This window comes from Bison bison, unplaced genomic scaffold, assembly GCF_000754665.1.
Source record: "Bison bison bison isolate TAMUID 2011002044 unplaced genomic scaffold, Bison_UMD1.0 scf7180017864109, whole genome shotgun sequence".
NCBI classification, from domain to species: Eukaryota; Metazoa; Chordata; class Mammalia; order Artiodactyla; family Bovidae; genus Bison; species Bison bison.
The window spans coordinates 1,108,186-1,128,493 of record NW_011494681.1 but is presented as its reverse complement, the minus strand read 5'-3'; the positions used below and the strand labels follow the sequence as shown (position 1 = coordinate 1,128,493).

Below are 20,308 nucleotides of genomic sequence, written 5' to 3'. Positions count from 1 at the left end.
CAAAGTCAAATTCTCTGGGGATTCTCAGTCCCTTTGCTAGATCCCCAGTTTGGGAAATCTCTTGTGGGTCCTAGAACTTTCTTAACAGTGTGAGAATTTCTTTGATATAATTGTTCTGCAGTTTGTAGGTTATCTCCTCGGCAGCTCTATGTTGGGGTTAATGGTGACCTCCTGCAAGAGGGCTTACATCACAGGTTTTGTGACTCAGGTAGCTGCACCCAGAGCCCCTGCCCCTGTGGCAGGCCACAGCTGACACATACCTCTGCAGGAGACTCATACACAGGTCTGGCTCAGTCTCTGTGGGGTCTCTGGGTCCTGGTGTACTCAAGGTTTTGTTTGAGCTCTCCAGGCATCTCTGGCGGGTATGTTTGGTTCTAAATGTGATTTTACCCCTCTTACTGTCTTGTTGGGGCTTCTCCTTTGCCCTTGAATGTGGAGTATCTTTTTTTGTGTGTGGGATCCAACATTCTCCTGTCAGTAGTTGTTCAGCAAAGAGTTGTAATTTTGGAGTTCTCACAGAGAAGATGAGTGCACGTCCTTCTGCTCCACCATCTTGCCAGTGGCATTCCTGGCGCCCTCATATTCTTCCTCAAAGCTGATGTAGTTGATGATTTTCATCAGTGTAGATTTCTCTCTTGGTATGTCTCTGCTCTATGCTGTTGCTCATTTTCTTCAGCTCATCCAATTTTAGTTTAGAACCACTCTGCATTTGATGTCCTTAGTGGTATTTTCCAAATTCCTTCTCATAGGGTACATTATCACTCCTCTGAGAAATGCCTCTGACCTTAAAAAAAACAATCTAACCCAAATGACAAATGAAGGTTACTGCTGTAAGTCCTAGAAGATCTTGAAGCAGATGAAACCCCAAGAAGTCAAGAGGACACATAACTTTTGGTGCAAGTGTTAGAGAAGAAGAGATTTGAGACGGAATTTCTTTTTGCAACTCTCTAGGAAAAAAAGACAAAAGACAAAAGAAGAGGTGGTTATAACTGCAGCACATTGTCAACTTCACAGCAAAGTCTTTCCCTGCTTAATGTCTAGAAGTTGTGACATTAACTCCATCAGTTTTTCCATCGGCCATGAACTTGTTCTCTGATGCTCCCTAGCATTCTTTCTAGTAAAAGTCATCTCACATTTTCCCTCTCTGGAATCCTGCTTTACAGGTAAAAAGGACCTGATTTTCCTCTCATTAACTAGGGACTTAACCCGGGCCTATGATTCTTCTCCCATGTCATCTTTTCCTTAGATAGAATCTCTTGGGAAATACTTTTCAGAGAGGCACCAGGAACTGAGTCTTAATGAACAACCAATTGTCCTGTGTCACCAAAAGCATAACACAGGAAACTCAAAGACCCCAGCTCCCCAAGGCTGTCAGCTGTCTCACTCCTCTCACTCATTTGAAACTCCTCTCCTTTGCCATGTCTAGTCTTTCTCCTGAACCTTCCCTTGTTTTCTTTAAGGTTTGTCTTTCGCAAGAATCTGCTACATCCTTTCTGAGTCCAGAAGCATATACAGTGGCTAGGATCCCTTTAGTTCATCCTTCTGGATGAACCTATGAGTTGGGTTTGATACAGTGGAGAAATTCCTTTTTGGGCAGTAGTGTCTGAAGAGAGGGCTTCCCTAGTGGCTCAGATGGTAAAAAATCTGCCTGCAGTATGGGAGACCCAGGTTTGATCCCTTGGTCAGAAAGATCCCCTGGAGAAAGGAATGGCTGCCCAATCCAGTATTCCTGGGGCTTCCCTAAAGAGAATGGTGACAGCTTTTTTGATTGAAATTGTTCACATTGGTACCAGTTCAGGAAGAAGAAATAGCATGGGATTTGAGCTTTGCCGAATGTTTAAAAAGTTAGAACTTTGGAGACTTATTTAAGAGATGATACATAGAGTTAGTAAGGTCTAGAAATAATCTTAGGTTAGGGGAAGAGGGGAGAATCTGTCACACTGAGTACGCAATGCACACCATCCAGTGATGAATTTTGTCACATTTAGAAATACGGCTTTTTTAATGCTGAAGTACTGATCTCCACTCACTCTTTTTCTGGGCTAGCTGCCTCTTCCTTTCCAGGGAAGAGAGAAATGGAGTGGAGTTAATCTCCGTTTTCTGAGTCTGTCACAGACCTGAGTGAGCATGTTTGTTCAGAGAATAAAAATAAGTGACTCCTCCAGGGAATGACTCACCTTGCATCTGGGTACTGCAAGATCTTGAACACCTTGCCACCTTATATTTCTCATCTGTGGGGAACGTACAATTCCCACGTGGAATTGTAGCTTGGTTCCAGCCCTTCCAAGGGCTTTAGAGCTGCTACATGATTTGGGGAAGGTCAGGTGGATTGAGATTTGAGAGGAAATGTCAAGTCAGGCCCAGGAAGACAGATCTCGTTTCGGGATGCATCAAGAAAGCCCCGGAGCACTTGTAGCTCAGTCTCGGTGTAGTTTTCCTTGTTCTTGGTATTTCTAAGGAGTTGTGGGGTTTATTAGTACCTTTCCTCATTGTGCTTTAGAGCTACCCTGATCAGCTGTCACAGCATTCAAGGCACCTTCGGCTGTGGATTTTTAAGTCTCTAGGACCACGTGGAGAGCTGGTTACAGCTCCTTCAGTTTCTCTCAGGTAGGATCTCATGGTAACACATCACAAAGCCCACCATTATCAATATGTGAACAGGTAACTCAGTGGCATTTTTCTCTCCTTTGTAAATCAAACAAGCTTAATATATTCTACAACTACCATACATCAAGTTGATTTTCTTTGTCTTGGGAAGAGCTCCCTATATAGCAAAAGATATAGATGTACACACACATGACTTTTTAAAACTAAATACTAACTTATTGTCTCTACTTTCAAAGAAACCAGGACTTTCCTGGTGGCTCAGACACTAAAGCGTCTGCCTACAGTGCTGGAGATCTGGGTTCGATCCCTGGGTTGGGAAGATCGTCTGGAAAAGGAAATGGCAACCCACTCCAGTAGTCTTGCTGGGAAAATCCCATGGACAGAGGAGCGTGGTAGGCTACAGTCCATGGGGTCGCAAAGAGTCGGACATGACTGAGCGACTTCACTTTTCAAAAAAACCATCTGTACATGCTCGGATCTTGTGGTAACCTAATTTAACTGTAGCCTTGTGAAGTATGTTTGGTTATTGGTGAATAGCATAGTTCATGGTGTTTTGCCTACTGAGATGAGCACAGTGTGGGGACATTAACTTAAAAGCATCATTTCAGAAAGATGTCTCTGTGCAGAACCCATTCAAGAATAAAATGTGACTTGAAGAGTCCCTTGTCAATAAGGGAAGAAGTGTGTGTGTTTATACAATATATTATGATCTTTGGGTATCAGTTCCCAAGACGAAGATAGTAATTTTTCTTTGCAATATACATGCAAAACAGACCTTTTTAATTGACAGGGTATACAGATAGACTATAGTTCAAAAGCCTCAATTCTTCGGTGCTCAGCTTTCTTTACAATCCCAACTCTCACATCCATACATGACTACGGGAAAAACCTAGACAGACCTTTGTGGACAAAGTAATGTCTCTGCTTTTGAATATGCTGTATACGTTGGTCATAATGTTTGTTCCAAGGAGTAAGCGTCTTTTTATTTCATGGCTGCAGTCACCACCTGCAGTGATTTTGGAGCCCAAGAAAATAAAGTCTGCCACTGTTCCCATTGTTTCCCCATCTATTTGCTATGCAGTGATGGGACCAGATCCCATGATCTTTGTTTTCTGAATGTTGAGCTTTAAGCAAACTTTTTCACTCTCCTCTTTCACTTTCATCAAAAGGCTCTTTAGTTCTTCTTCACTTTCTGCCATAAGGATGGTGTCATCTGCGTATCTGAGGTTATTGATGTTTCTCCTGGCAATCTTGATTCCAGCTTGTGCTTCATCTAGCCCACCGTTTCTCATGATGTACTCTGCATATAAGTTAAATAAGCAGGATGACAATATACAGCCTTGATGTACTCCTTTTCCTATTTGGAACCAGTCTGTTGTTCCATGTCCAGTTCTAACTGTTGCTTCCTGACCTGCATACAGATTTCTCAAGAGGCAGGTCAGGTGGTCTGGTATTCCCATCTCTTTCAGAATTTTCCACAGTTTATTGTGATCCACACAGTCAAAGGCTTTGGCATAATCAATAAAGCAGAAATAGATGCTTTTCTGGAACTCTCCTGCTTTTTGATGATCCAGTGCATGCTGGCAATTTGATCTCTGGTGCCTCTGCCTTTTCTAAAACTAGCTTGAACATCTGGAATTTCATGGTTCATGTATTGTTGAAGCCTGGCTTGGAGAATTTTTAGCGCCAAAGAATTGACGCTTTTGAACTGTGGTGTTGCAGAAGACTCTTGAGAGTCCCTTGGACTGCAAAGAGATCCAACCAGTCCATCCTAAAGGAAACCAACCTTGAATATTCATTTGAGAGACTGATGCTGAAGCTGAAGCTCCAGTACTTTGGCCACCTGATGTGAAGAACTGACTCATTTGAAAAGACCCTGATGCTGGGAAAGATTGAAGGCGGGAGGAGAAGGGGACAACAGAGGATGAGATGGTTGAATGGCATCACGGACTCAATGGACATGAGTTTGAGTAAACTCCGGGAGTTGGTGATGGAGAGGGAGGCCTGGTGTGCTGCAGTCCGTGGAGTTGCAAAGAGTTGGACATGACTGAATGACTGAACTGAACAGATAGACCATTTAGCTATCAGTTTGTACATTAACAGTCACAGGTTTGTGGAGTGTTACTGTGAAATCCTATCTAAGGCAAGTGGAAGGAACTTTCAAAGGACAATCCATGAGCATTTCATGTTGGGTTGCTTCTTTGGTGCATTGGTTTAAAATAGAACTTCTTATAGTTGCTTAGATGAAATTTAATTTTACATACTTAACTCAATGGTACAGCTTTAGCATTATGTCCATTTGTGAAGGAGGACCAGGAGGCATATAAAAAAGAGAAAACTACTTGAGTTTTTGGTGGTGATGGAATAAGGTAAATTTTAAATTAATTTGTTATTTTATGCTGTTGTATTAATATAAATCAATATAAGGAAATTTTATGTGCATACTAGATGGTTAGAATTAGGGTGAATTCTGTTTATGTCAAAATGATGATAATTCTGGTAGTGAGTCATTGTTACTATGGATTATGCTTTGCAAATTTTAAAAATTTATCTGACATTTGGGTTATTTAACTTGAATATAAAGACAATAATTTTTTTTTTAAATTCCAGAATAAAAAAGATGCCCGTAGTGAAACTGCTTAGAAATGAATCACTATTGACACTTTAGTGTTTATTACTTTCTAGGTTATATTTCTTGTGTGGTGTATATTTTGTAAAATATGTCCAAAAAAAATGACTCTTATTTTGAGGTCTGTGCTTTTCCCTTAATGTATTTTCAGCACCAACAGTACCTCCTGTGACATTGGTTGTTGCTCATAGCACCCTATACCATGGATTTATCATCCCCTGACCATTATGGTTGTTTTCCATCTTTTGTATTAGAAACAGCACAGATGAACTTCTATATGGGGAAATTATTGAAGAAACTTGTTTGCAGATATAAAGGTAGTAGCCTCTTGTTGAGTTATGAAGACCAAATGAGATCTGGGTAAAAGGCTAAGACTGGGTGATTTTTGTTGAGTTCTTACCTTGCGCAAGCATCCTGCTTCTGTTTTTATGCAGCATCGCATTTCAGCCTTGCACAGCACAATGGGTTGTCATTTGCATTGCAGAGGTGAAGCATTTGAGACAGGAAGTATTAATGAAGAGTAATTAAAAATAGCAATTTTTGCTATTGTACAGTAATTGCTGTAGTAATGAAAAATAGCAATTTAGGGTTCAAAAGGCAATTCTCTACATTATCTTCACTTAGGACACTTCATAGTTACTGAATAAGTCTCAACAGGTGGGGTTTGGGATTTGATTATAGAGTCTTATTTGAAGAATTGTATAAAATGAAACCTATGAAATTTTATTAAACAGCATTTTAACTTTTAGCCTGTTAGGGATCATGAAATACTGTAAACATGACTGCATGGTTTAGCAATTCAGATATTTCTTCAGACTGGCTCTCAAGTCATGGGATTCCATTGTGTGAACTCAGAGGTATGCTCTGGTAAAGATGTTACAGCAGGTAAATCATGACCCAGGACTAGACTTATTAGCGTGTTACTATAAAATCCTAAAATGGGGTTCAAGGCTAGTTTTAATTATTTTTTTTTTCCTTTATTTTATTTATTTATTTATTTTTTTAGACATTTTTTTTTTTTTTAATTTTATTTTATTTTTAAACTTTACTCAAGGCTAGTTTTACAGGAGGGCTCTGAGGCTCTGAGTTGCTGTACATTAGTAGGTAGAATGACCCCAAAGATGAATGCAGTATTTGGCACCTGTAAATACTCACTACGTGGTAAAAGGTACTCTGCTGATGTAATTAAGTGTACAGATCTGGATTGTCTGCAAGTACCCAGTCTAATCCTGTGAACCTTGCTCTGGTGAGCATCAAAGAGAAATGACAGAAGAGAAAATAAGGAAAGATTCGAGTGTGAGGATTCAGTGTGTTGTTGCTGGCTCTGAGAAGTAGGTCTCCCTGTGCAAGGACCAGAGAGAGGCCTCTAGGAGCTCAGGGCAGGTTCCAGGTGACACAAGCAAGGAAATGGGTCCCCTAGTCACATAGATGCAGGACCCAGACTCTGCCAACCACCCGGATGCTCTTGGAAGCATCTTCTCTCCCAGTGCCTCCACAGGGAACACAGCTCCGCCTGTACCTTCGTTTTTGGCCTCATAAGTCTCTAAGCAGAGGATCCAGCTGAGCCATGCTTCCTCTGCACTCCTAACCTATGGCAGTGTGAGATGATCAACGGGTGTTCTCTTAAGCTGTGGGTCGTGATTTGCTAGGGCAGAAATACAAAAGTAATACACACTGCTTGTCGAATACAGCCACAATCCCTTGGTTCATTCAACAGCAGTTATCTCTTGGATGCCAAAAGCTGCCAGGCCACAGCTCGTTGGTTGATCCCTCTGAAGTTTCAAAGTGAATTTCTAAATCTGAGGTCTGTCTTACATACCTTTGTAAAAGCTTCAGAATTTTGTAGAAATCTAAAAGTATATTTTTAAAAAAAATATAAACTCTAGAAATACCTGCACTGTAGGCCCTTTTCAGTGAAGCCTATCAGTCACTTTTATGCTCCTGGCAATGTGGGGCCATGTAGGAGGCATATTATAAGCAGAAGCAGTACTGATTGTCAAGGAGTTTTAATAATTTAGATAGGAAGAAGGGTTTAAACAAATGAAATAGTAAAGCAACTAGGGACTGAAGTGTCCTTCTATTATAATCTGTTGTTAAGCTCAGCCGTATTGCTTATAGTAGTGTGATGATGACGATGATGATGGTAGCTAACATGCACGTAGCACTCGCTGTTGCAGGCACCATTCCTGGATGCTTTATAGGTGTTAACTCACTTCATGCCCATAGCAGTCCTGTGCTGTGGGGTGGAGGGCTGTGACTCTGCCCCAGCAAACAGATTCCCAGATTTCCCTCAAGGTTGCCATAAACTAGATGAAGATTTCCCGTTCCTGTTATAGGCTTTTGGATCTTGTGTTCTGCATCTTGTTCTTCCAGGATATCCTCCCACATTCGCAGTTTTTGTAGATAGACTTCCTGGTTGCAAGGGTCTTGGATGATCTGGATTCATGGCAGTGGGGGAGTTTCTGTGTAATGTCCCTTGTTGTTGTTCAGTCGCTCAGTCGTGTCAGACTGTTTGTGACCCCACGAACTGCGGCACGCCAGCCTTCCCTGTCCTTAACTATGTTCCTGAGTTTGCTCAAACTCGTGTCCATTGAGTCAGTGATGCCATTCAACCATCTCATCCTCTGTTGCCCCCTTCTCCTCTTGCCTTCACTCTTTCAGCTTCTGTAGGACCTGTCCCTTCTGATTGGAGATCCTTACTGCAGAAGATCCCTGGAGTGTCTAGAGCTATAGGTCATACTCCTGCTGCAGTTTAGAAACTTACTTCCAAAAAGCACACTGATTAAGAAAGACCATATAAGGAATGACATGTAATACTAAATAAAAGGCATGCTAAAGACATGTTTCCAAATTATGTCTTTAAAGATACTTTGTTGAATAAACCATATCATATAAATCTACTGAAGAATCATTAAATGTGACATAGATTGAAAATACTCTGGTCTTACCAGAAAATGGAAAAAAGTAACTTGAGACTTAAAGATTTTTTAAAATATATTGATATAAGCATAATCCATGTTTTATTTCATTGTCATAGCAAAACCCAGGGTGTCCAATGTATACGTGTTTCCTTATAACATTTCATATATATAAAATGTTCGTCAAGAAATTCATGTGGATGAGCAGTTAGAGCTTTGGGGAAATGACTAGATCAAGAATTGAGAGAGCAGCTTTGAAGACTGAAGGAGCAGATTCACCTGCTCTTTTGAAAAGATGTCAGTGTCATTTGCTTGCTCTTTTCAGATTACATTTGGCCAGTACATCTGCAGCATCTCCTGTTCTTTGTGCCATGAAATTGAAGAGATTTCCACAGTAAGGAATGGCCTCCAACTGTTCTTTTTCATCTGTTGAGATTTGCCCTCCCCCTGTCTCTGTTACCCAGATGAAATGCCAATAATATCCCCAACTGTTCTACTGCAGGCTGACAGATAGACGACTCCCAGGAGGTTTATGCTTGTTCTCTTTTGATGATAGTGGATAATTTGGGTAGGAGGCATTCATAAAACAAATCTTTAGAACAAATCCTTGGTCTGGGTACTTCTGAAATTTACCTTCCCATATAAAGCATCTTCTACTGAACTTCACATAGTAGAACATTTCCACTGTGGGTAGTTCTGAGTATTTGAAAGTTTGTAGAGCTAAAACATGCGTTTTTGCCACAAGAGAAGCCACTGCAATGAAAAGCCCACACACCACAACAAAGAGTAGCCCCTGCTTGCCACAACTAGAGAAAACCCAAGCACACCAACGAAGAACTCCCTCACCCCAAAAAAGGAGATGTGGAAATAGGTGATACTGAAGACCAGATGAAAAGAATATTATATATGAAATATTGGACATTGGACTCTGTCATGGTGTCATGGGAAGTCTTTGAAGAGTTTTTTAGCAAGAGATTAATATAAGATTTATATTTTCTATTGAGTATGATGTGGTTTGAAGAGAGGTAAATGAGAGGCAACAGTCTGAGTTGGGAGGAGATGGTGGGTTGCATTAAATCAAGGACACCTCACTTCTTGGCTTGAGACCCTGGTACATGGTGGTACCATTCACTGCCTGGGTATATGGGCCATGCTACAGATTAGAGAGTGGAGGGAAGTGTAAGAAAGTGACTTCACATTTGGAAGTGTTGAGTTTGAGTTACTCGTGGGGCATTTAGGTCCTGGAGGTGGATGGGGATGAGACTTTTGGACCCTGGAAATGCAGATAGATTGAAATCCTGTGAGTAAGTGAGGTTGCCTAGGGAGAATGAATAGAAAGAGAAGAAGGTTGAGAGGGCTAAGAACAAACCACTGAGGATCATCAAAACTTAAAGATAGGGGAAAGCGAAGCCTTGAGGGAAGAGAAGTGGCAGCCAGAGAGAAAAGAGAAGAGCCTGGAGGGTATGTGTCATGGAATCCTGGTGGCTAAGGACAAGAGGACGGTAACATGCCGGACCCTGCTGAGGACAAGATAAATGAAGACTGCTATATCACGTCGACCGCGAGGAGGTGACCACCTTGGGGTTGTCCCGTGAATCCTGTCAACTCCTCATAAGCCGAACAGATGGTACTTCAAACTGAGTACAATCCAGGTGTTGCTGTCTCTGGAGTCCATCATTTCTTGCTGACCTGAATGTCATCCTCGTACTATTCCAAAACCATTGTTATGCAATTCTAAATAATCTCATTTCCATTGTTAACTTATACCATGCTTATGATCAACTAAAAATTATCACATCTTTCTAATGTGAACCTCATGCATAGGAGATACATGTACACGTAGCAGACCTAAATAACAGACTTAGAAACCTAACTTACATATAGGGGCTTCCCTGGTGGGGCAGTGGCTAGAGACTCCATGCTTCCAGTGCAGGGGGCCCGGGTTCAGTCGCTGGGCAGGGAACGAGATGCCACCTGCCGCATGTGAGCCTGAAGCTTCACATGTTGAAACTAAGACCTGGCACAGCCAAGTGAATAAATATTTAAAAAAAAGAAAAGAACTTACATGTAGGACTTTATTCCACTAGTTAGTTTCAGGTCACTTATGTATGTATTAGTCTTTGGTCAGTGATTATCTAAGTTATAATAAAATAAATAGACATAATCTGTATTTAGTCAACAAAGTCTTTATGAGAATTTTTAAAAATATCCCTAATATCCTTGAAATAAGAATAAGCATATTTTATCATCGTAGCATGCTTAGCAAACACGTCTTTGATATGGTGAGAGTAGTTATTAGGAAAACAACTATTTGTTAAATAAACTATTAGGCAGAGAACAGTACTGTCTAGACAGATAAATAACCTTCTTAATTTTCCAATTATGGGTTGACATTAGCAGGTAATCACAGGATTATTCATGTGTCAGTCCTGTGGCAATATTAACTATTTAGAACAGAAGAGTGAATTTGGAAATGGGAAAATGGGCCACTGAGGAACAAAGGAAATTGTCACTGAGTATGTGGCTCTTTCTTCATGGGACAGAAGTCTAGCCACCATCACTACTCAGTTTATATCTTATCCAGAAATATGTTGATGGCTTTAATAAGCATATTTATTTATTTATCTAGAATTTTTAACCCTGTTTTGGGAGCAAGTATATTTGGGAATAAAACAGGAAAGTGTATTGAATTATGTTTCTTCTTACATTTAATTTAGGAAATTGAGAAAATGTGTTCTGTGTTTTAAAAACATTTTGATTATATTATCAAAATTTAAAGATTTCTAAGATTAATAGATTTATTAAAAACCTTTAGGAAATTTGTGAATTCATGATTTTCTGAAACATTAGTTTGTAAGGATGGCCCTTTGGTGGCGTCTGTCACTGTTGATCTGTCTCCCACAGGGACCTATGTTGGCTTTCTCCAGCTTCACGCTTGGTTTTCAGGGGCCTCTTCCTCCAGGAAGGCCACCACATGTTCTCAGTTGACCTCTCCATGGCCATGATCTCTGGCACTCGGGGCTTGTATTTGACACTTTCTGTTGCCTCTTGAACCTTGTGCTGATGCAAGACTCATTGCATTTGTATTTTGAGTCTGAAAGCCTTATTAAGCCAGAGAAAAACAGACAATATGCTGGAACTGAGACTAACCCTGATTCTTGTTGAATTTCAGGGCTATTTTGTGAGTAGCCCTGCTGGTTTTTAAAGACAGAAAGCCAAAATACTTCAACACTTTAAAACATTTTAAAATTGCTGATGGGTACCCAGAGGAAAAGGAAATTTTGATGTGTTTTATCAGTCCCTTAATTATCCTCTATTTAGATATTCACAAGAGCAAATACACCCTAAGCTGCAAATGTGTTTTGAGTTATAGGGTTCTTTTTATATTAAGTAAACTATGTTTTAAAGTTTAAGCTTCTTTAAAAGCTCCCTTGCAATTTTCCTTGTGCTTGGGTCTGTCAAACCACTGATGTTGTAACGGAATCTTACCATTTGATTGGATTATATCAAAATTTAATACCTAAAACACAGTGAAAACCATGTTCCTTTACAAATGATTTAAATTAGAGGAGAATAAAATAAAAAGTAAAAATTGATTGTCAGTTGAAATGATTTCAAGATTAAAAGGTTGAGTCTTGGAGAAGTGAAGATGTCTTATTAAATAGAAGAGTGCTTCTCGACCCTGGATACAGTGTAGAATTGCTTAAGAAACTTGGGAACAATAGCAGCAGTAAATACTGATGGCTGGACTTGTCCCCCAGAGATTCTGATTTAGATGGGGCCCAAGTATCGGTTGCTTTTTTAAAGCTTCCCAAGTGATTCTCATGTGCATTCAGGTTCAAAATGGATGCAAAGCCAAGCAATTTAAAAGAAAGCATTTCTTAGACAGAATATAGTGACTACATAGCTATTTGACAAGAAGAAACATGAGAAAAAGATGGAGACAAACCTTCAGCTTAAAATTAGTAGAGGTTTACTTACGATCCATTATTCACAAATCTGAAATATAAAAGCCCTAAAACACAAAAGGTTTTCATGACTTGTGTGTTTGTGTGCTTAGTTGCTCGGTGACGTCCAGCTCTTTTGTGAGCCCATGGTCTGCAGTCTGCTAGGATCCTCGTCCAGTTTCCCAGACAAGAAAACTGAAAGGGCTTGCCATTTCCTACTCCAGGAGATCTTTTCGACCTAGGGATCGAACTCTCATCTCTGGCATCTCCTGCTGGTGGATTCTTTCCCACTCTGCCACCTGATGCCAAAGTCTAACCTAAACTGAATATATTTAGTAGAAAATCCTGAGACTCCTCCTAGTCTGTCTTTATCCCATTTGGTATGAATAATCATACATTTCATTACAGAAATATTAGTGTGTCTGATTTCTTATTATAAGACTTCACTGAGGGTGTGACATAGGTAGGGTACATTTCTGAGCTACATAAAATGTTCAGTCACCAATTCAATGGACATGAGTTTGAGCAAGCTCCGGGAGATGCTGAAGGACAGGGAAGCCTGGCGTGCTACGGTCCATGGGGTCGCAAAGAGTCGGACACGACTGAGCAACTGAACAACAACGAAGGCTTGTGATAGGCCACTGTGAGAATGGACTTCCCGTCAGATCAACAGCAGTGCATTTCTTCTAATTTTCTAGGCAGTGGTTTAGCACGCTCATAAAATAAAAACAGTGGTGAATATCAGAGCATGGCTCTTGGCCATTTTTAAATATACATTTATAGGTATGTATTTTTTGATACTAATTTAAGAAGAGGGTTCCATATGTGTCGTGATGAGAGAGGCTTACATTAAGGAACAGCACAAGGAGATCAAGTAGAAAAATAATTGTCTATAAAAGACTTTTCAGTGTAACAGACTCTTCCCCCAAGTTAATGGTTTAAATCAGCACATATTTACTGTACCTTCTTCTTTTTTTTTAAGTGAAACAGGTTAAGTGTTTATTAGGAAAAAGGGTATGTGTGGATAGACACACAAAGGTGAACTCAGAGAGAGTCGCCACGTATTTATTATCTTCATCAGTCCCTGAGTGTTAGGAATTCAGGAGCATCTTAGCTGGTTGGTTTTTGCTCAGGGTTCCCAGAAAGTTATCAAAATGTGGGCCAGGACTTCAGACATCTGGAAACTTGAGCGTTGCTGGGGTGTTATGTTTCTTTTTCAGTGCCGACGAGTCCTGTATTAGTGCTTACAAAGAAAAGTCTAGTCTCTGTTTCTGCAGTTGTTAAAAGTTTAAGTTTTCAGAATAAACCTAACAAGTATTTGCTAAAGGAGGCTTGGAGTCCTAATTTGTTCTGAAGATTTCTGCTACAAGTCCCTTCTTAGGGGGAGTGCCTTCTCTTTGGATTTTCCTTGTCCTCCCTCAGGCAACCTTTTTTTTTCCCTCCCCTGGGTTCTGTCTCTGTTCCCTTTAAGTTGCCTCTTCATCCACCTCCTGTGGGTCAGTGCAAGCGTGTTGATGGCCCTGAGTCGTGGTGCTGAAAAGATAGCTGCCTCAGCGGAGCTTCTGCCCAGAAGACAGGCATTAGTCACAATTGAAAATAATGAAATAATGATTGCTGGTGTGTCTTTAAAAAAAAAAAAGTGCTAAGAGGATACTGTGTTGTTGTTCTGTCACTAAGTCGTGTCTGACTCTTGCAACCCCATAGACTGCAGCACGCCAGGCTCCCTTGTCCTTCCCTGCCTCCCCGAGTTTCCTCAGACTCCTGTCCATTGCGTCAGTGATGCCTTCCAGCCATCTATAGGAGACTAACGGGATCTCACCCAGTTTGTGATTTGTTTGCTCAGTGCTTCCCCCTTTGTATTTTGGAGGAAGAATAACCTACCCTTGGGTTTTGCGCAAAAATGTTTTCCCTCGGGGGCAGAAATGGGGAAGCTGTTCTACACGCCACCGCACATAACACTTGTCCGTCCTCCCTGACTGCAGATGTTCAGGGGATGTGGTGTGGTACAGTAGAGTATTCTCATTTATTTTATGGAAAAAAGAAAACGCTTAGGTTCATTTTTAACTGTGAAGTTCTTGTCTTTCTCACTATCCTTTTTTTTTTTTCCGTCTTGGCTTCCCAAAAAGTGCTCTGTGGGTTTCTTGCTCATCCTTTTTCTCCCTTTCTTCACCAAATCTTTGCAGAGATGTTTTATATAGTGTTGGGAATATAACATTTTCCTTTTCTGAGCTACTTCTGTTTTGAGTCTTATTTCTAAATCGAGAAAGAAAAACTGAAGCTCTCATGAAGAGAGTCTCAGGTATAGAAAACTGAAGGAGGAGGGTGGAGAAGACAGCTTTAAGTGAGCCACCTTCTGCATCTTTTTCTGTCTCTGCTGCCTTTCTGTGTCTGAGCCAAGAGGAGTCTTCCCTGGGCGCCACAACATTAGGAAGCCATGGACAGGGCCCCAGGGATCCTTTCTCATCTGTGTCTTTGTCCACCTCCAGATATTCTCCCCTGTAACAGGGGATTGTGTGTAACGGTAAACCTTACACACAATTTCAAATGTCTAAAACAGGCACTAATTCGTGTTTTGTTTTGTTTTTTTGCTTTTTTATTACTACACATGCAAGTATTTTGTAAAGGCTTTCCTCTGATGAATCATCACTTCTATCTCTCCCAAGTCTCTTTTTCTGCATAAGTTCTTCAACTAAATTTTTATATCTGTGAGCATTTTTTTTTTTTTAACTTTTAATTTTGTATTGGAGTAGGAGCGGCTGAGCATGCGTGCATGTGCGGGCGCACGCACACATGTGCGCTCACACACAGCTGATTGACAATGTTGTTTCCGGTGAATAGTGAAGGGACTCAGCCATACATATACATGTATCCCTTCGCCCCCAAACTCCCCTCCCATCCAGGATGCCACATAACATCGAGCAGAGTTCCACGTGCTCTACAATAGGTCTTTTGTTTGTTATCTGTTATCAGTACAGCAGTGTGTACATGTCAACCCCAAATTCCCTAACTGTCCCTTCTCCGTGTCCTTCTCTCAGCAACCATCAGATGTTCTCTGTTAGTCTCTTTCTGTTTTGCAAGTTCATTTGTATCATTTCTTTTTAGATTCCTAATATAAGGGGTGTTGTATGATATTTCTCCGCCTCTGTCTGACTCACTTCACTCAGTATGACAATCTCTGGGTCCATCTGTGTTGCTGCAAATGGCATTATTTCATTCTTTTTAGTGACCCAGTGATATCCCATTGTATATATGTACCACATCTTCTTTATCCATTCCCCCATGAATGTTTTTGGATTTCAAACCCCCACCATTAGAGAGGGACTGATTATCTTCTCATTACAGTATAATTTTCCTGAGGAAGCCCTAAGGAAGCAAAGAATCAGTTAAATCAAGAGTATATATACCCTTTAGACTGGCATTCACACTGGCCAGCCAGGGAAGCGTGGCAGTAAAGCAGTGTGGGGGAGGGGGAATGCTTTCTTCAGGGATGACTATACCTTGATCATTGTGGTATGGATCCCAGGCAGAGTCCCAGTGTCTCGCTGAGCTGCTTTTGCCTTCACATACATCAGTGTAAATTAGATTAATTTCCGTAGCAAATCTTCTTTAACCTTGAACTTCACGCTCTGCCTTTAAAATTTCACTTGTATAACACATTAAGCTGCGGGACCCTTCCAAACTCACTGCCACCACCCCTTGAAACCTCCAGAGGTTTCCCAGATATTATCCTCATGTTATCTTTTTTTTTCCCACATTATCTTTGCAAGTGACTGTGGTTATCTTTCTTGGTCTCTGTTTTATGTTCCTTTTTGAGAAAGGATTTAAGCATATATGTTCAGGGAGGAGAGAGAGAACGAGTGAATAAGCAAAAATCTGGACAGCACTTAAGGCATTAGAGCCCATCCTGCCTGTCCCCATTTCACCTGGCCTGTGTGTTGGTAGCATTCGCGTTTATGCAGCACGTCATCTGAAAAGGTTGCTGGTAAACCTGTCAGGCCTCAAGTGATTGTTCATTGTATTCAGACAGAAGTCCAATTAAACTAAGGTCGTCTACCTCCGTTTTTCCAGAATTTCTGTATAAACTAGAATCTTTAGGAGAGAAAAAATATTTACGATCTTTGCCACAGTATTGTGCCTGTTGTAATAATTTATTTGCATTATTCCTGAATGTTACACCGCTACGTTTTTGAGGTACTTTTCATCAAAGCGTCAGAAGTAACAGTGTTTTCCAGTGTGTACATTCTGGCAACTGTTTATAGTTTCTTTTTAAAGGAAGTCAATTCGATTCTTTGAGGTTTTTGGCCTAAAATTCCTATGCAGAAGTTTTTCCATATTATTAAAAACAAACAAAAGTATGGCAGCAAACTTAACTCTTATCTCAACAGCTCTTAACTTTTTGCAGATCTAAAGACAAACCTATGTTTTTCTTCTTCTAATTTGATGTTTTCCCCCTAATATTTTCTTAGGTGCAGAGAGAGCTAGCAGCTGTTATTGCTTTGAAAGCAAGGAAGTCTGGTGAGTAGTCTTTCATGGGGCTGGAGGAAGATTCTGATTCTTTGGGGATATTTCACATGTCATGTGGTTGTGAGCAGTTGAATGTATCCTGGGAAGATTTGGTCCAGAAAGCATATCTCCATTTGTTTTAAAAAGTATTTATTCTGCTGTCAAAATAGCACAGGCATATATACAGTTCTTTCAAATTTCACTGCCTGGCTTTATTTCATGCTTCAAGGAAAAATGAAATTCAAAATTCAAAATGTGTTTGCAGCCCACTGCAAGCATGGGTCTAGGTACCCAGCAAAAGAAAGCAAACCACTTTACATTACTTGTCATAATGACAGAGGAAAATAGATAATATAATGGTGGTCTCTGTTTTATATTTCTCATCTCAAAGTGGCTTCTTAAAAAAATAATTGAATTGTCTAATAACATTTCATAGCAAGCATGTTTCATAGGAACTGATGGTATGGATCCAATTCCTAATACCTTAGGAAGCAATCTGTGAATATAATAAGTGGAAAGGAAAAGGGAGCTCTCAGCTACATCTTGAGGAGAGAAAGCCATGTTTTGCTGAAATTCAGTATGAAACAGACGCTCAGTGAGGTAGAGAACCCTTGCATTGAAAAGAAGAGTAGCAGGAGGATCCTCGCTGTTCAGAGGAGGCCGGTGCTGAATGGAATGGCAGACAGAGGGGAGGGGCTTCATGGAGAATGGTAAGCCAGGCTAAGACTTTGCAGGTGAAAGCACTGTGACAAAGTCAGAGAGTTGCCACGGTTTGAAGAAATGCCTGCAACAGAGATGTCTTCAGAACAGAAGTCATACATTTTGCATCTTCCTTTTTCTAGCTAGAAGCGAAAACTTTGCTTTTCTCTCGGTGGCTTTTGGGATCAAACACACCTTGTTGTGTTTGTACTATGTTGATTTGGCTGTTGTAGAGGATGCAGAGCCTGGATACTACAGAGGTGGTGGAGAAGAAATGCGAGGCACAGCGATGCAGATCCGCAGCGCCCAGGCAGTGGGAATGGCATTAGATCGTGGATGTTTGCATAGGTGGAGGCCAAGAGGGAGAAGGGACACCAGTATACAGGTTGTAGGAGGGGAATCTTAGAAGAAAAATTGTGCTAGAGCTGATGTAGTGTCCCACAACCGTAAGGAGACAAAATTTACAGTCTGTGTGAGTTGGGGTGATAGTGCCTTGGAAGATAGATTTATTTTTTAAGTTTTAGAAAAAGTTGGGGAAATAATAAAATACATATACTCTGTCATTGCTGGAGCAAAATAGAACAAGTAAATATAGATGGGGCTGGAGAAGGAGGTGGTTGCTAATTTACACAGTGTGGGCTGGGCAGGCCCCTTGAACAAAGACCTGAAGTCACTGAGGGGTGAGCCCCGTGGACGTCCAGGCAAGAGCATTGGACAGAGGTGTGCAAAATGTGTGTAGAGAACAGCAAGGAAGTGAAAGTGGCTGGAGCAAAGTGAACAAGGCAGAAAGAGGTAGATTCCGGACGTCAGGCTAGAAGTTTGAACTCTCTGGAGGTGAAGAGAATTGAGGAAGCGTCAGCAAGCCCCACACACAGTGGACTGTGCAGAGTCAAAGACTGGTATGCAGTTGACTGTTATGCCATGAGGTTAGCATCTCTATTTTCCTTACTTATTTCATCCGTGGAGCTTGGAATGTCAAGACAACATTGGCAACTTCTCAGGGACAGAGTGAAACACAAATATATCAGGAATGGGGACGTAAATTCATAGTTTTATTTTGTCAAGTTCCATGAAAACCCCTACTGGTAATTTTTAAACTGTATTGAATTTATAGGTCATTAGATAAATTGGCACTTTGGAGATAAGCATTTCCATTCATGAATCTAGGATTTCATTCCACTTTTTTCATATCTTCAGTACTGTCTTAAAAATGTCTCCTTAAAGCTTTGTACATTTTTTTGCTTAATGTATTCTTTGGTGCCTTTGGTTACTGTTATTTTTTTGGCTTCTGGTATTTTTAGCTTTTTTTTTTTTTTAAGTGAAGGTTTCTGTCTTTGTCTTTCATGACAGTTTTTCTTGAAATAAACTTTACCTTTTAGAGTAGTTTCAATTCACAGAAAAATTGAGCAGAAAGTACCCAGTTCCCATATACCCTGTGTCCCCACATGCCCTGCTCCCTTACTGCCAGCATCTCAGAGGGGTATATTTGTTATAATCAATAGCCTATGTTGACACATCGTTGTCACCCACGGTCCATAGTTTAGGGTTCATTCTTGGTACTGTCCATTTTATGGGTTTGGACTAATGTCTAATAACATGTGTTTATATTATAGTATCACACAGAATCACTTCACTGCCCTTATGCTCTACCTATTTATGCCTCCCTCCCCCATATTCTGGAAATCACTTATGTTATTGTCCCCATAGTTTTGCCTTTTCCAGAACATCACGTGGTTGGAATCATAGAGTAGATAGTCTTTTCAGATTGGCTTTGTTCAGTCAGTAATAGGCATTTAAAGTTCCTCCATGTCTTCTACTAACGACTTGATAACTCATTTCTTCCTAGCTTAGAATAATATTCCGTTGTCTGAAGAAAAAAAAAGAATAATATTCTGTTGTCTGAATGTACCGCAGTTTATGTATCTGTTCACCTGCCAGAGGACATCTTGATTGCTTCCAGGTTTTGGCAGTTATAGATGGTATAAATAAACCTTGTATAAACATCCGTGTGTATGTTTGTATAGAGGTTTCATCTACACAGACACCTCCATGCACACATAGTTTTCACCTGCTTTGGTGAGTAGCAAAGAGTGTGATTTCTGGACCGTGTGGTAGGAGTGTGTTGAGTTTTGTAAGAAGCTGCTTCTGGTGACTACCTTCCCGAGTGGCTGTGCTCTTTGCGTTCCCACCAGCAGTGAACGAGAGTTCCTGTTGCTCTGGATCTTCACCAGCATTTGTTGTCAGTGTTTCAGATTTGGTTACTTTAGTTTGCATTTTCCTGATGGCATGTGATCTGGAATATCTCTTCATGTGCTTACTTGTTATCTTTATATCTTCTTTGAAGAGGTGTCTGTTAAAGTCTTTGATCCATTTTTCAGTCAGCTTGCTTGTTTTCTTGTTGAGTCTTAAGAGTTCTGTATATATTTTTGATGATTGTCCTTTTTAGGATATATTTTGCAGGTGTTTTCTCCCAGTCTCTGGCTTGTATTCTCATTCTCTTCACATTGTCTTTGAAAGAGCAAAGATTTTTAATTTTAATAAAGTCAGGGTTATCTTTCTTCTCTTTTGGATCCTGCCTTTGGTGTTATAGCTAAAAAGTCATATCACACACAAGATCATCTAGGTTTTCTTCTATTACATGCTAGACCTTTAAGTCTGTGATCCGTTTTGAGCTCATTTTCATGAAGAGTGTTAGGTCCGCATTTAGGTTCTTTTACGTGTGGGTGTGTGTGTGTCTAGTTGTTTGAGCAGCACTTGTTGAAAACACTATCCTCCTTCCATTTTATTGCCCTCTCTCCTCTGCCAGAGGTCACTTGACTGTATTTGTGTGGGTTTATGTCTGGGCTCTGTTCTCTTCACTGCCCTGCTTGTCTGTGCTTTCGCCAGTGCCACCCTGTTTGGGTTACTGTAACTTTACAGTGCGTGTTGGTAGGGCACTGTCAGCCTTCCAGGTTTTTCTCCTTCAACATTGTTCTGGCTATTCTGGGTCTTTTTCCTCTCCATAT

At 40.5% G+C, this 20,308-nt stretch overlaps 1 protein-coding gene across 11 annotated transcripts in view; it reads left to right on the top strand.

The window, feature by feature from the left end:
- RAPGEF5 (Rap guanine nucleotide exchange factor (GEF) 5) overlaps window positions 1–20,308 on the top strand; it is a 360,172-nt gene that overhangs the window by 201,937 nt on the left and 137,927 nt on the right. For all 11 annotated transcript variants that reach the window (XM_010839032.1, XM_010839028.1, XM_010839031.1 and 8 more), the window contains one exon: window positions 16,568–16,616. In XM_010839032.1, coding sequence (XP_010837334.1) covers window positions 16,568–16,616 — 49 coding nt within the window. The remainder of the gene's footprint in view (window positions 1–16,567; window positions 16,617–20,308) is intronic.